This window comes from Pseudophryne corroboree, chromosome 2 (assembly GCF_028390025.1).
Source record: "Pseudophryne corroboree isolate aPseCor3 chromosome 2, aPseCor3.hap2, whole genome shotgun sequence".
In the NCBI taxonomy this organism is placed as follows: domain Eukaryota; kingdom Metazoa; phylum Chordata; class Amphibia; order Anura; family Myobatrachidae; genus Pseudophryne; species Pseudophryne corroboree.
Genome location: NC_086445.1, coordinates 320,110,911 through 320,127,868, shown reverse-complemented (window position 1 = coordinate 320,127,868; position 16,958 = coordinate 320,110,911). Strand labels below are relative to the sequence as shown.

General features: G+C 44.0%; 1 protein-coding gene across 16 annotated transcripts in view; it reads left to right on the top strand.

Annotated features, from left to right (window-relative positions):
• Positions 1-16,958, top strand: part of MYCBP2 (MYC binding protein 2) — a 705,517-nt gene that overhangs the window by 211,786 nt on the left and 476,773 nt on the right. For all 16 annotated transcript variants that reach the window (XM_063952980.1, XM_063952968.1, XM_063952974.1 and 13 more), the window contains one exon: positions 12,759-12,878. In XM_063952980.1, the coding sequence (XP_063809050.1) occupies positions 12,759-12,878 (120 nt within the window). The remainder of the gene's footprint in view (positions 1-12,758; positions 12,879-16,958) is intronic.

Genomic DNA, 16,958 nt, shown 5'->3' with positions numbered 1-16,958 from the left:
AGATCCTTCATGGCTCCGACTTGTTTTTCCAGACACAGGTGTTTGATCATTTTGACATCTTAAAAAATTGGAGGCCAAGTCAAAACCATGAACTCTTTGTCATGTTCCCCACACCATTACTGACCATTTCCAGCAGTGTGACCGTTTGGATTATCCTGCTGAAAGAGGCTGTTGCTGTGTAGAGATGTACTTGGTTTGCAATTATATTTATGTGGCTGGTACTTGTGGAGATAACATCCACATGAATGGCAGCACCCAATGTTTCCCAGCAGAACATTGCCTAGAGCATTACACTGACTCAACCTCTTCCCCATGTAAAGGACGCACACACCCGTGTTGTACAAGAAATTGTTATTCAGCAGACCAGGCCATCTTTTTGATTGCTCCATGATCCAGTTCTGATGCTCGTGTGCCCACTGTAGGCGCTATTGATGGTGGACAAGGGTCAGTAACTCAGCAGGGGTCAGCAATTCAGACTTGCACGCTGTGATCTATGTGTGTGTTCTGACCACTTCATCAGTCTGCACAGATTCATTTGACTTGCAACACTTATATATCTGTAATGCAGTCTGAATCCATATACTAAGAATAATGGAACTTAGTGTGAAACAATGCTACAGTAGCTTTTTCTGTGGTATAGGACCAAACAGTCTGGCCTCCTCTCCCCAGATTCATCAGTGAGCCTTGGGAGCCCATGACCCTGTCACCGGTTATCTAATTGTCCTTCCTTGTACCACTTTTGGAAAGCACTAACCACTGCATACCGGGATCACCCCAGATGACCTGCCGTTTTGGAGATGTTCTGACCCAGTCTAGCCGTTAAAATGTGGTCCTTGTCAAAGTTGCTGGATCCTTGCCCATTTTTCCTGCTTCCAACACATCAACTTCAAGAATGGAGTAAATACAAATTGGTTATCTCCTGACACTAGCGTTCACTGTTCAGCTTAAGTGGTATAGTGTTGTTGCCAAAAATATTTATAAAGAAGATTGACTGCGTAATTAACCACTCATACTAAAATTGGATCAATTTAATTAATAAACAACACAATGAGTTATAACTATAATAATATTTAGACCACATAATCATTAAAAAGTTGCCAACGAAGGTTTTCAATAAGCTCTATAGACTCTATGGATAGTCACCAAGTAGTTGTCCAAACAGTACTAACGTCTTATAGAATGATGGTATATGCAGAGTTTTTACATTCACATGATACTTCTGTATTGGAACGGTAGGTTCTTGAAAGTATGGGGATAACAGATTGTTGGCTGTCCCAAATGAAGCTTTCTACCTGGTGCACTGATGCAGTGTAATCCGCGAGGTTGCCCTGAGCCAATCTGCTGTGTAAGCCTGGTCTCCCTCTAGAAATAATTGTGGGAGAAAGCTGCTGCCTGTAAATGAGCACCCCCCAATGCGCTAAATCCTTCCAATATAGGAACAGAGGAGACACAGTCTGTGTCTGTAATGTAGAAATGCCGCACTCTCCGTAATCGTGGGTGCACCTTGAATAATCACAGAGGATGCAGGCACAGTTTGCAGCTGACCAGTATCGCTGGTGTGTCTCGGTTCTGAGATAAGTTGCCATAAATATTATATTCTGCACATCTGCAGAACGAATCTCCTCGTCAAAAACTGGGGAACACAGTAGGGCGGCGCTGTCGCATGTGATCTGTCCATTCCACTTAAAGGCAGTTGCATATTTAAATCCTCAGGCTGTGCACTTGGTACTATGTGCTTTTACGGGCATGGCAATTGTAGTTATAGATGTACCCGGTAAGTCAACATATAAATATACAGTCTGTCTAAATTTTATTATAGGTAAATCCCACTGTGTGTTAAATTTATATATATATATATATATATATATGTATATATATATATATATATATATATATATATACCCAACTCGAACAGCCGGCACTCCACAGGATACTTCAATAACTTTTGCCAGGGTGCGCTCCAGAGGCTTGCCAACCTCAGACATACTCTCCCAACAACAGAGTCACTCCTGGACTGCAATCTCAGTGAAAAATCAAGGTGCTTTATTCTTCAACGTTTCGGGGTACTGCCCCCCGTCATCAGGACACACATAACACTCAGTGCTAAACAAACAGTGCTTAAATACTAACATACATGTACTTACAGGTCCCCAGGTCGTTTTTGCCGCCTCCCATCGTGTGTCACAGCGTTTTCCGTCCCACTTCCGGTCCCGACTGTGACGTCACGCCGGAAGTGACGTTCGCCGGCCCACATCGACGGAGCTGTTTAGGTTTCCATAGCGATGCGGCTATGAGCGTCACATCGCTATGTAAACTGAGAAATGGATAAGTATCATTACTAACAAAATAAACATAAATAAATAAATACGTTTTGGTGAACAAGCATATAAAAATAATTAACTATAAGGTGAAATAAAATAATGTGTGGCTCTTTGTCGCCATCTGGTGATCAAAAACATTATAACAAGATGGATAAATGCACTTATCCAAACAGGTGCACTGAGTCCAGTATATAAAGTGCTTAGTGCTAGTTAAAAAACCCAATCAGGAATTTTTGTGCTGGTGTTAAATAAATTGAATAGTATGGAATGTCAAACTCCTCCTTTAATAAGTAAATGGTAAATAAATCCCTAATGGGTAAAAGCAGAATACCATAATGTAATAGGCCGTGTCACTATGGACCTAATATGGTTTCTATCCCCCTAATAAACTCATGTTAACAATAATGTAAGCTATAAAAAACAACTAAAATTTATCGACTCATTCAAGCCATTTGGACTAACAGTGTTTAAACGATATATCCGTCAAAAAGGATATCACTGGTATCCAACTCCCTAAAACACATTTCTTAACAAAAAAGGGAGGTTGTTACAAATGTTCAGGCTGTGTAACCTGCAGCTATATGATAGCGGGTCACAAATTTGCACACCCCCATACCGGTAAGATGTTGGATATTAGATATCCGCTATCATGGTCATCGCGATACGTAATTTATTTACTCACCTGTCCGTGCGGTTTGCATTACGTCGGAAAAACAAAAAGACAGTTTAAAGAAAGGATGGCCCAACACAGAGGGGCCATAAGAGCTGCTATTAATGAAGGAAAAAGCGACCAAGCGGTGGCACGACACTTTCTTGTGTCTAAACACTCAATGGCCACGTTGAGATATAGGAAAATAGATCAGGTCCCCCCAGATCCAAGAGGGGGTGACAGAGACAGGCAACTATTGCAGCTAGAATGTAAATGGATATATCGTTTAAACACTGTTAGTCCAAATGGCTTGAATGAGTCGATCAATTTTAGTTGTTTTTTATAGCTTACATTATTGTTAACATGAGTTTATTAGGGGGATAGAAACCATATTAGGTCCATAGTGACACGGCCTATAACATTATGGTATTCTGCTTTTACCCAATAGGGATTTATTTACCATTTACTTATTAAAGGAGGAGTTTGACATTCCATACTATTCAATTTATTTAACACCAGCACAAAAATTCCTGATTGGGTTTTTAACTAGCACTAAGCACTTTATATACTGGACTCAGTGCACCTGTTTGGATAAGTGCATTTATCCATCTTGTTATAATGTTTTTGATCACCAGATGGCGACAAAGAGCCACACATTATTTTATTTCACCTTATAGTTAATTATTTTTATATGCTTGTTCACCAAAATGTATTTATTTATTTATGTTTATTTTGTTAGTAATGATACTTATCTATTTCTCAGGTTACATAGCGATGTGACGCTCATAGCCGCATCGCTATGGAAACCTAAACAGCTCCGTCGATGTGGGCCGGCGAACGTCACTTCCGGCGTGACGTCACAGTCGGGACCGGAAGTGGGATGGAAAACGCCGTGACACACGATGGGAGGCGGCAAACACGACCTGGGGACCTGTAAGTACATGTATGTTAGTATTTAAGCACTGTTTGTTTAGCACTGAGTGTTATGTGTGTCCTGATGACGGGGGGAAACGACTCTGTTGTTGGGAGAGTATGTATATATGTATATATATATATATATATATATATATATATATATATATATATATATATATATATATATATATATATATATATATAGTTGTGCAATCAATGTCCTCAGTTCTCCTGTCTTGTTAATCCGTGAATATATTGATGCAAGTGCAGGCACTTCAAAAAACAGCGTAACCACAGCTGTATAGTTCCAATGTGCACTGAAAAAGAGTGAAGGCGCACTCAATGAGCAAATATCACAAGTAATTTAATACAATAATAAAAGCTCACATACATCTCAGTTTAAAACAGCAGGCTCACGAACAGATCCCTAGTGCCTCCGGATAGCAGCTGGTGAATCGTTCCTCGTAGCTCTTTCAGCAAACTGGGCGTGGCCGGCAGTGGCGGTTCTTGCCACGGGCAAGCGATACTTTTGCCCGGGGCGCCGCCTTCCGGAGGGCGCCGCACCAGGGCAAGATCCGCCACTGTGCCCCCCGCAGTGCCCTGCTGTGCCCCCCCGCTTTGAAGGGAACCAGACGCGTAGCGTCTAGTTTCCCTTCATTGAGAGGACCTTAGTTGTGCGGTGCGCGATGACGTCATCGCGCACCGCACAGCAAAGGTCCTCTCCATGAAGGGAAACTAGACGCTACAGTCTAGTTTCCCTTCATGGAGAGGACCTTTGCTGTGCGATGCGCGATGACGTCATCGCGCACCGCACAGCATAGTGGCACAGACACTAGGGGTCATAATTGACCTCTAGTGTCTATGCTGTTCTATGGGAGAGACGTAATAACGTTTCTCCCATAGATCGAAGAGAGGAGAAGAGCGGCGCCGCCGGCGGAGGGGGTCTGCAGCGCTCTGGATCAGGAACGGGGATGGTAAGTATACTTTTTTTTAATTTAATTTTTTCTTTCAGCGTCGTGACTACGCCCCCATTTGAAGCCACGCCCCTATATTTTGCCCGGGGCGCCACAAATCCAAGAACCGGCCCTGGTGGCCGGGAAGGACAGCTCTGACCTGTTGGAGTCTGATACTGAGTCCGTGAGCTCAAACGCCAGAGAGACTGTTTGCTGAAAGAGCTACGAGGAACGATTCACCAGCTGCTATCCGGAGGCACTAGGGATCTGTTCGTGAGCCTGCTGTTTTAAACTGAGATGTATGTGAGCTTTTATTATTGTATTAAATTACTTGTTATATTTGCTCATTGAGTGCGCCTTCACTCTTTTTCAGTATATATATATATATATATATATATATATATATATATATATATATATATAAATAATAATTTCTCATACGTCCTAGAGGATGCTGGGGACTCCAAAAGGACCATGGGGTATAGACGGACCGCAGGAGCCTGGGCACACTATAAAGACTTAAACTGGGTGTGAACTGGCTCCTCCCTCTATGCCCCTCCTCCAGACCTCAGTTAGACTTTGTGCCCAGGAGTGACTGGATGCACACTAGGGGAGCTCTCCTGAGTTTCTCTGAAAGACTTTAGGTTAGGTTTTTTATTTTCAGGGAGACCTGCTGGCTACAGGCTCCCTGCATCGTGGGAGTGAGGGGAGAGAAGCAGGACCTACTTCTGTGAGTTTCAAGGCTCTGCTTCTCGGCTACTGGACACCATTAGCTCCAGAGGGTTCGATCACTTGGTGCGCCTAGCTGCTTGTTCCCGGAGCCACGCCGTCAATCCCCTCACGAAAGCCAGAAGTCGGGTGAGTATTGGAAGAAAAGAAGATTTCAGTGACGGCACAAGACTTCAGTAACGGAGGTAAGCACAGCGGTAGTGCTGCGCTCCATGCTCCCACACACCAACGTCTCTGGCAGGGTGCAGGGCGCTGGGGGGGAGCGCCCTGGGGGCATGTTACTGACGGTCTATAAGGCTGGCGGGGGTCATATTGCGGTGCCTGGGCACAGCATATGTTCACCCCGCCAGCGTGTCGCAGGGGGGAGAGACAGCGGTAGCGCTGCGCTCCCGCGCTTTCCATCACCTGGGCAGCATATAATAAGATAGGTTTTATTACTGGCGGGGAGACATACTTCGGAGCCCGCCCGCCAGTGCGCCGCAAACGGGAGAGGCTGCGGTAGCGCTGCCCTCCCGGCTCCCGCACTCCATCGGGCCTGCAGGGTGCAGGGCGCTGGGGGTGAGCGCCCTGGGCAACGTTTAAAAACATGTAATCTCTGGCGGGGGGGGGGACATGCTTTGGCGCCCGCCCCGCCAGTGCGCCGCGAACGGGAGGGAGAAGTAGCGCTGCGCTCTCTACTCCCGCTCCCCGTCGGACTCTAGGGTACAGGGCGCTGGGGGGGGAGCGCCCTGGGCGGCATGGATAAGAGAATCCCGGGCGGGGGAAAATACCCAGACACCGGGTGTCTTCGCCCCGCTGGGAGACCGCAGCGTGCACGCTGCGGTCCATAGCTCCCACACACCAACTGTTTCCGTGGGTGCAGGAGGGGCGCCCTGAGCTGCGTTGGGAACAGAAGTAAGTTACACAGGGGGTTACCCCCTGTATATAGGGTACCCCAGCTAGTTTTTGGGGGTTATATATTTATTTAATTGAGCGGGCTTAAGCGCGTCGGGAGGGGGCGGAGCTTAGCCCTCACAGAGGAGTCAGCGCCATTTTCCTCAGGTCCCCACCAGGATTTACTGTATAGTAAGAAGGAGGGGGGCGCAGAGTGTTTAATGCTATATTGGTGTCATATAGCATTATGTTTAATAATGGACGCATAATCCTTGTTGTGATACATAAACACACTGTTTCCCTGTTTTTTACCCACTATTGGTTAGTCGACTTATGTCGACAGGTGTTAGGGCTTTGTCACAAGCTGCGGTGGAGATAACAGTCGGCTTCGCCGACGCTGGGCGGCACTTGATTCATAAAAATTAAGTATTAGCAGGTTGGTTTTGTGTGTTTGAAAACAAGTAAACGTGCTAAGGGAGACACAGTGGTCGGTGGATGCCCTGTCGGCATCAACGGTAATTCCGGGGTAGAAAATTAACAGGCTGTTATTGCCTTGGACCTGTATTGGTGTGTGTGTGTGTATATATATATATATATATATATATATATTTATAGGTATATGTGGGGGGAGTGTTATTGAAATTGTATATGCATACTTCCCTCAGACTCCTCGGGTTTCTAAGATTATTTTTTACCTGCTTACTACTCCTTGCTGTCGACATTTACTCAGTTTCTGTCGACCATAACGTTTCCTGGTAGATCCACATCGGGGGCACGTCAGTACATGGTCATACACATTCACAACACATTGCTGGGACCTGACGGGTCTGGACAATCCACTTGCGTATAGGTTATATCTATATGTATATATATGTAGATATATAGTTATATATGCATGGTTAGGATATGTGTGTTTTATTGTGTATTACATTATGTATATCCATGAATGCTAGGATAATGGTATTCTTCTCGTGTACTGATCGCTCTATTGATTAAGCTCTAGATTGGCCGTGACGAGTTGGTTTTCGATCCTCTCAAGGAGTCCGAATATTATTCTCTTCCCGACGCGGAGAGAACATTACGGCAGTCAACTCCAGGTCGACGCAGAGCCCGGTCGCAAAGGATCATACACAGGAAGCTAAGTGATATTTTATTTCTTTACATTCTCCTTATTTGCATTACATGCTCATGTGGGAGGGTTGTATTCGGGTAGGCATCCGATAGAATTACCCTACTCACAGTGGGTAAGCTTGCTTATGTTGTTCCTACTTTTAACATTGCAGCAGGCTGCCGCGTGACAGCAGGAGGTGTAGCCGTGTAAGTGCTGAGGTTGTATCCGGGAGATACTCGGGGATGTATACAACTGTTTGGTGAGCCCTCTGGTCAGTCACTCTCGGCGGATACACCTGGTAAGTCTACTTTCGTGAGTTAGCCTCCTTCACAAAGGTTGGTGACGCATTCTTTTGTGAGATGCAGTCGTTTTCACCGGTTCGATACCATTCTTTGTTCCTTTTCTGGGCAGACAATGGAAGGTTGGAAGGTAAGAGTTCTGCAGCCTTGGTAGGTTCGCAGAAGTGGATGTCGTTTTCTGTTTCCAACACATCCACCACTGGTCGCTGAGTCTATCTGGCTAGTTCCCACTCCAGGAGCGCTCGTCTAATAATTTCAGTTAGTCCAGGAATAGACTAAGACTTATGAGTTATTTATAGAATCGAATTGGGGAGCATTTTGAGTTACGGTTGTTCCCCTTCCTGTTTTTTCTAATGGATCTTGCCGTTCCCTCTGGATGGGGAGGTAGTACGCTACGTCTTACAGAGGGGCGTCAGGTTCAGGACATTGTCCGGTTGTCCCTGTATAAAGGTGCAAATCGTTGGTTCTCTCTGACTGTTCTTCGACACAGGGATTGGCTTTTGTTCCCACCGACACAGTTGTCGGAGGTGGGTTTTAGAGTAGATACCTGACCGGTTAATGTTCAGGGTTTATTTTTCCTGTGGTAAGAGGCATCAATATGTTCTGTTACTAAAACAGATAGGTGCGGCCTACGAGGCCTGTTTTGGTGAGAAGGTCTATCGCCAGAGTGGCTTTCAAGGGGCCGGTTGAAATTGTGGTCCGTGTTTCCCCTGCGCATGCACCGGAATATAATCCTAAAGGCCAGGACATCACTCCTGTGGTGTCTGCTCGGTGTTCTTCTTCTAGAGGGATGAAGGTTCGGGATACAAGGTTAGATCCTGGTATCCGTGCATAAGGATATCCGAGGCTGGGGAGTAGGCCTTGCAAGGGACGTATTTCCAGAGGTTAAGGTTAAGTTGGAAAGCTTGTCTGCAATAAGCTTTCTTGATTTAAGAGATATTGTCGACGAACGTATTCTCGTGTTCGGCCCATGTTAGTTCTGCCAGACAACTTATCAGCAAGGGCGTGAGTAAGCCGCTGTGACGGAACGAGAAGCAAAGCGGCAATGGCAGAAGATGCACAGTTTTGCTGTGGGGCAAAAAGTCTGGTAGTATTCATGCCGGGGGTTAGCGAAGGAGAAATAGATTCCTCTGCTGACGCGATCTCCATCCGAAAAAAAAAAAAAAAAAATTCAGTCATCGTCGAGAAGTTTTCACAGAAGTGACCTCTTTTGTGGAGGGTCGCAATTGGTCATGTGGCCTCTCCTATTTCATTCTTTCGGATGGTGATAAACGAAAGAAGTACATAGGTTCAGGCTATCCTCTCGGATCTGATTTAGCCAAGGAGGTTTTGCTATCCCGTTTGGTCATGATTTGCTCATGGGAGTTTCCTGCCCTCTTCCTTTACGGGAGGAACTGTTACAACTAGATCAGGGCGTGTATCAAGACTTACCGCTAATGCGTCTGCCATATTCTAAGCTGGAAGGATGTTCTCAGTGAAGCCGTTTCCTCAATGTCTGAGGCTAGAACAGAAGTAACGGCAAAGTCTTACCGCCGTGGTTGGCGTAATTCTGTGTCTTGGTGTGAATCCAGGATGGTTCCAACGGAAGACTTTCACCTAGGTAGTTATTATCCATACAAGCCATGGTGGATGCAGGCCTACAGTTAGGCTCCATTTCGGTGCAGTATGGCCTTATTATTTCTAAAAATTCTCTCTTGGAAAGTGGTCATGCTATTGGCTTTGGCGTCCGCAAGGTGGGTGGCGGACGTGGTGGGTTTGTCTCACAAGAACCTTATTTGATCTTCTAGGTAGACAGAGAGGACTTGTGAACTCGGATTGTAGTTCTACCAAAGAGTGGTTTCTGGGTTTCGCAGAAAACAGTCTGTTTTTTGATACAGGTGGTTCCTTAGGCATTAGCTGATTCGGAGTCCCTCGGTGCTGCCGGGGATTTGAATATTTAGGTCGCCAATTTGAATCAGTTTGGAGAAACAGAGGCTCTGTTTCTCCGGTATGCTCCCAACCTGCTGGGGGTGACTGCAGTATGCAGTCTGTTACACGCTGAATCTGTGATACGTTTTGGCATGTTGTTTGATGGTTGGATTGCTGTGACCGAAGTCGGTGGAAGCCCACTCTAATGGAAAGATGTGTTTTTCTTGGGCGGATGCCCAAGGAGTCTAGGCGGTTCAACTTTGCCGAGCGGATTATTGGTCGGGATCAAACGCTTTTGCTATGCTCTACGTGTTTGATACCATGATTGTTGGGGACCTCTTTGGTTTGCTCATTCGGTGCTGCAGAGTCGTCCGCACTCTCCCGCCCGTTTTGGAGCTTTGGTATAAACCCCATGGTCCTTTTGGAGTCCCCAGCATCCTCTAGGACGTATGAGAAAATAGGATTTTGGTACCTACCGGTAAATCCTTTTCTCTTAGTCCGTAGAGGATGCTGGGCGCCCGTCCCAGTGCGTACGGGGTCTGCAGTTAGTGTTTTGGTTACACCCTGGTGGGGTGTCTTCTCTGTCAGGCGGTTTCTACCGTTTTTTTTTTCATGCAATGGCATGCGGGGTGTTATTTTTGCTTATGTGGACACACGCTTTGGGTTGCATATTCTCTCAACATGTGGCTGTAGTTTGTTCATGCTGTGGGCTGGTATTCTACTGAATGCTATGTTCTACGGTGTGTTTGAGGTGTGAGCTGGTAGGACACTCACCGTGTTATAACAAGTTCTTTCCTCGAAATGTCCATCTCTCCTGGGCACAGTTTTCTAACTGAGGTCTGGAGGAGGGGCATAGAGGGAGGAGCCAGTTCACACCCAGTTTAGGTTTTTATAGTGTGCCCAGGCTCCTGCGGATCCGTCTATACCCCATGGTCCTTTTGGAGTCCCCAGCATCCTCTACGGACTAAGAGAAAAAGATTTACCGGTAGGTACCAAAATCCTATTATAATCCATGTATATCTGCACTCAATAAATAAACACAAATACCTCGGTGATCCAGTCCTATCATGGGGTGGCCATGATGCAATAGTTCCAAGAAGGTGGACAGCACTCACAGGTTTTTTGCGAAAGGGTGTATTCAGGGCAGTAACAAAACTCCCAAGGTTATATCAATGTTTCGGTGCAAGCAACAGTCTTCAGGATACAAATAAACATGTTCACTGTTGCCTATTTGTTGTTTGCATCCTGAAGACTGTGTTGCTTGCACGGAAACGTTGATGTAACATATATATGTGTGTGTGTGTGTATAAAATCAATTTGTAATTGAATAGCAGTGGCTGTGAAAGCATGCACGCTGAATTACTGCGCAAAGTGTGCAGTAAAGTATTCCAAGGTAAATTTTTTCCATAATGCAACAAAGTGGATCTGCAATTTCCGGTAGTATTGTATATACTCGTAAAATTGCCTACACACACACACACACACACACACACACACACACACACACACACACACACACACACACACACACTTGATTTTTTTCATATTCTTTTTAATTAACTGGAAAAATTATACAGGGCGAATCTAACACATCCAAAAATCTGATATCCAAAATATTCCAAAACCCCTTTTGATTTTTTAGCATGACTTACATAGTGACACCTTTGCTATCTGATGGTTCAGTGTACACAAACTTTGTTTCATGCACAAAATTATTACAAATATTGTATACAATTACCTTAAGGCTATGACCAGTTGACTATTTTGATCATATTACACACATTTAGGCTGTGGACCATTCAAGCGATTTCCATCTTCATATCTGTTTTTGTCAATTGTACGGTAACATGCAGACATCACACAGATAGCAGCCTGGGTAAAATATGGATCCAAGGTTCTAGCAATGTGAGAGAAAAGTACATCAGCAACATTCTGGGGTGTCTACTATGAGTTCATTGTGTGCTGTCTGCTACTTGTGGGGTTTGGTTATGGAATAATATATTTTTTAGTGTGTTATTTACATAGAATCATAGGTTCTTACCTACCGTTAAATTCTCTTGTCCCATCTAGTCTGCCCCTTTTTTTTTTAACCTTGTGGAAACCTCAACCCCTATTTAATCCTTATTTATTTGTTAGATTATCCTTATGTCTAACCCATGCATGTTTAAATTGCTCTACTTTAAAAGCCTCTACCACCACATATGATGGGAGGCTATTCCACATGTCTACTACCCTTTTTGTAAATGTTTTTTCCTCAAATTTTCCCTCTAATTCTTCTCTTCCTTCGAATAATGTTTCACTCCTGTACCTCATTAAAACCCTTAATATATTTGAAAGTTTCTATAATTTTTCCTTCTCTGCTCCAAACTGCACATATTAAAAACTTTTTTCCGGGTAAGTTTAGCAAAAACATTTTATGGAATTACATAAATTTGTCTAATTAAGGTAACTAACTATAATTTTATTTGTGTAAAAATGTTAAAACAAATGCCTTTCCTTCAGTAAATGTATTAATAAGGAATAACGTTTCTCTAAACCTTTAGAGATCGCCATAGCTTTCATTTCTATTTGGTGTTCCCTGATGGTGTAGATAAGAGTTGATGTATTTTTTTTTTTTTATCTGTAGTTTTCTCTTCTTTCTATTCATCTCTCCTTTCTTCCGATCCCATTTGTAGGTGCAGCTCGTGTCACTTGTCTGGATCATTCTGTTTTCTTGTTCAGATCTGTTGTCCCGTGGGCTTATTTCTTTCTAAACTGTATTTGATATTTGTTAGAAACCTATTTGTAAATTCAATGTGTACAAGGGATAAAGTTTGGATGTTTTGCACTGTTCAAGTCAACCTCTTATGTCTTGATTACACTTCTGACATTCACTCTTTTTAGTTCAGGGTTATTTGTGGAGGTGCACCTGGCATTCATAATGCTAAATAAAACGCCACTTCTAGGATTTTCCTGAGATGTTTAAAAGTTGTGTTTTTTTCTTCGTTTTTTTTCTTGCAGATGAGGGCAGAGAACAAGCAGAGAAAGATGCCAGCAAAATCACAACTTACCCTCCTGGAACTGTCCGCTTTGACAGTGAGCTGCGGGCTGTTCAAGTTAGCTGTGGGTTCCACCATTCAGGTAAGGAGTGCAGTCTGTTATTGCGGTGTTGGCAGATGTTGCTCACGGATGACATTACAAGTTAATGAGTTTAACTTTTTTCTATGATTTGACGATGAGCTGAACCAGGCTTTAGCAGATTTACACTTGTAGCAGATTCTGAAATGCCACAAGTAAAATATTGTGAATGCCAAATTGTTTCCTCACAAAGATTTAAAATACCCACTCTAATATATACTGCAGACGCCAGGTTCATCTTATTACCATATACGATAAAAGTGCGCTGTACATCGCAAAACACTGCATCCCATAAGAGAAAACAATACACCCACACATTATCTGAGTTCCAAAGCTCATTGATGTATATATTTGTTATTAAAAGGATATGTATTCAATATATTACAGTGTACCGTATACACATAATTACATGGTTACAACTCACACAGTAAGCAGTTAAAACATACAGTTACAGGCCAGCATACAATACCATTCACTCAATGCATCTTATATCTCTCTCTCTGTAAAATCATGCAGGCACTGGTCTGTCAGCAACTCCATTTTTCCTCTGAGACAAAACAGCAACTGGCTTCCTGTGTGATCAGCAATGTGTTATCTAGTTTGGGGGAGGGAACTTACTCATTCATGATGAGTCACTAGTCTCTTTTGTATATGCTAATCAGGTTCAGCCTTGAAGACATCTAAAGGGCTGGCCTGAGCTTCCTGTCCACTACCTGTTTGGAATATCTATTGTTCTAATAAAAGTGATTTTAGCTTTTATACATTTAATCATAATTATTTGTTGCAATGTCCTACAACTTAATAACAAGTATCAAATGAATCTACACATTAATCTGCTTGCTTTAATACCAAATATGACAGGTGTATCTGGTTTCATTCAAATAATACACATACATGACATTACTTCATTACATAATTTTAAATCATCATGATGTCTGGTGCTCGATATTATTATAGTTATGTACTGTATGAAATAAGTGTCGAATCCATCTCTGTGGCATGTCCGTGTAAATGCGAGTGTTACCATATATTGCTGTGCTCGCTGCGCGTATTTGCAAGTATAGCGACTTATAATGTGTGTAGTTTGTATGTTCTTTTTCTGTAATATTTTTGACTTCGACAAAAAATAATAATATATATATATATATATATATATATATATATATATATATATATATGGATTATTTCTACACTGAAGGCACACAGTTCTATTACATTTGGATATATATATATATATATATATATATATATGCGATATGTGCAACACAATACCCTATTATGTTAATGTGATTGAAAGAATCATGTTACACCCATTTACCCACTAGAGTTGTTCTCAGACAAGCCCTAAACGAGCCCTTTACAGGCCAGCCCAGACATGTACAGTACATGGCATGAATCTACAGTACTTGACATGGCAAGAAAATGTTCTCTATGCTCTCATGAGGAACGCCATGTGTGGAAATGTGGTGTTAAGTTTGTATCCTTATACCTAAGAGAGCTAGTCAGTTTAAAATTCTAGAATGAATATTTAGGACTTTTGACCATTTATGTGAATCTATCTATGGGAAGAATCACAGTAGAGCAGCTTATTTTAGTTTTTTCATATTTTCTCATTCTTTTTTTGTGTAAAGAAAATAAAAATAAATATTTTTTTACCGTTTCCAAAGAAAATGCTTTATATCATCAAATCACATAATACAACTCTTGTATATGGTCTAAGGATCTGTAGATTCAGTACAATGTATTTGAATCCATACTGTACATCACAAAATCGCATACAGATATGTCCTCGTACATCTAGCCTTAACATGCCATGCAGTAAGAGGTGCCTGTTGCGAATGAACTGACAGGTCCCGTGCAACTCGACTAGCGTTGGACATCTGTCTTTCTCCTGCAGGGTCCACAGGGTATCCACAGGATACATTGGGATATGGTGGAGCGAAAGCGGAGTTGCACCAAACGGGCAAAGCTTTTCGGCCTCCCAGCGTGTAACGGACCCGTCCATATAGCCCGCCTCCTGGCTCAGGCAAATCAGTTTTTTGTTTGGTGAGGCATGAGCCGGACCATGGTCAGAGGGCTGCTGTTTTTTAGTAGCCATAAGCTTTTTTATTTTTATTTTTTTTAGTCTTACTATTTTCTGCTGCGGGGTACACTGGGCTCCACAGGGAATGACATTGGGGGTGTAGAGTAGGATCTTGATCCGAGGCACCAACAGGCTAAAAGCTTTGACTGTTCCCAGAATGCATAGCGCCGCCTCCTCTATAACCTCGCCTCCGTGCACAGGAGCTCAGTTTTGTAGTTGGTGCCATGCAGTGCAGGCATACTCAGGGGGGGCTGCTCCAGCAGCCCTGAGAAAAGGTTTTTATAGTGAAAAATGAAGACTTCAAGGGCTGCAGCAGAGACACTGTGAGTGTTAGATGTCAGTCAGACATTTCCTGCTGCAGCTCCATCACCTCCCCCAGCGGCGCTGTATACTCCCGCGCCCTGGTTGCCAGGTACTTACAGCGGAGGCTCCGGTTTTCTTCTGTCCGGCTCACACATCACCGCAGCTCTCCAGGATCGCGTGGCCGCATTCAGGGAGGAGGTAAGTGGGTCCCACAGACGGGACCCGCTGTAGACCGCGATCCGGCGCGGCCGGTGGGAGGCGGGCCACGCGCGCTGGCGTGGACACTGTGGCAGTTCAGGGACCCTACTAGACCACCAGGGCACATGTTGGATTCTCTCAAAAATCCGTTTGCGAAGGCCCACAGTACCCGGTGAAGTCCAGCAAGGGAATAAGGCTCTGACCTGTAGCCCCAGGGCGCCATTTAGAGTAAATGTTCCCGCCCTGGAGCTGCATATCTCTCTCTCTCCCTCACTCCCTGTCAGCGTTTGGGTGCCATTAGGACAAGCTGAGCTGATCCTGGGACTGTTTGGGCAAATCCTCCTCTGTAAAGCTGCCTGCATGTCAGCGCTGTGCATTTTACGGGACACTTAAGTATTCTACATGTCTGCTGACAATTGGTTAAGAAAAAGTGCATTTAGTCAGGGTTATTTAGTACAAGTACCCTGTGATATACATCCGGTCTTTACTGTGCATTGTTATATCTATTGAGTGTATAGCTATACTTAGTATTACTCTGTATTGCTAGTCCAGTGCAGTTTAATTGCATGTCATAATTTCTGCATTGTATAATGTGACCATGTGTGTGTGCGCATATAGCTGCTGTGTGATCTCCATTTCGTGTATCTCGCTCAGATTGCTATCCCTATATTCTGTACCCTGAGGGGGCTAAGTGCGTCAGGATTATTACTTAATATAGGTGTTTCACAAGAGATACTTTCTGTGTATTTTTCTCTGTGATTTTTAGTCACCATATATCTCTGGAACTCTGTTTGTACTACACAGGGGGTTCTTGTCAGGTGCTGTGCTGCTGATATTGTACTGGGTTGCCTTGAATTGAGCTTTCTGACATGTCCGCTATAAGAGGCAACGGAGCTGGGGCTAATCCCACATTGCGTGGTGGTGACGCTGCAGACACATTAGCGGAAAACATTGCAGCAGAGGGTTCAGGTTCTGGGGGTTCCCTGCCCCCCAGTGGGACCGTAGCAATGGGGGAGCATAACGACCCACCTTGGGCTAATTTCTTCACGTTATTGGTTACGCTGGTAACTAGACTTACGCCCCCTATGGGACCTCCTGTGCCGGTGCAACCGTTTATGGTCCCTGCGGTTAATCCGCCATGGGCAGATCAGCTGTCCACTCATTTACAGAAATTGAACCAGTCACTGACTAAACAGAAATCTCACCCTCGCCCGCCTATGACCAAGGGGTCCTCTAAGCGGACTATTACTTCCTCACAATCCACCCACGTCCCAGACACCTCGTCTGATAAGTATGGCATATATACTGACCCCACAGACACTGATACTGATAATTCTGATGGGGAATCTGTTTTACAGGTGGATGATCCTGACCTGTTGGAGGCTATCAGGATTTCTCTAACGTCCTAGTGGATGCTGGGGACTCCGAAAGGACCATGGGGAATAGCGGCTCCGCAGGAGACTGGGCACAAAAGTAAAAAGCTTTAGGACTACCTGGTG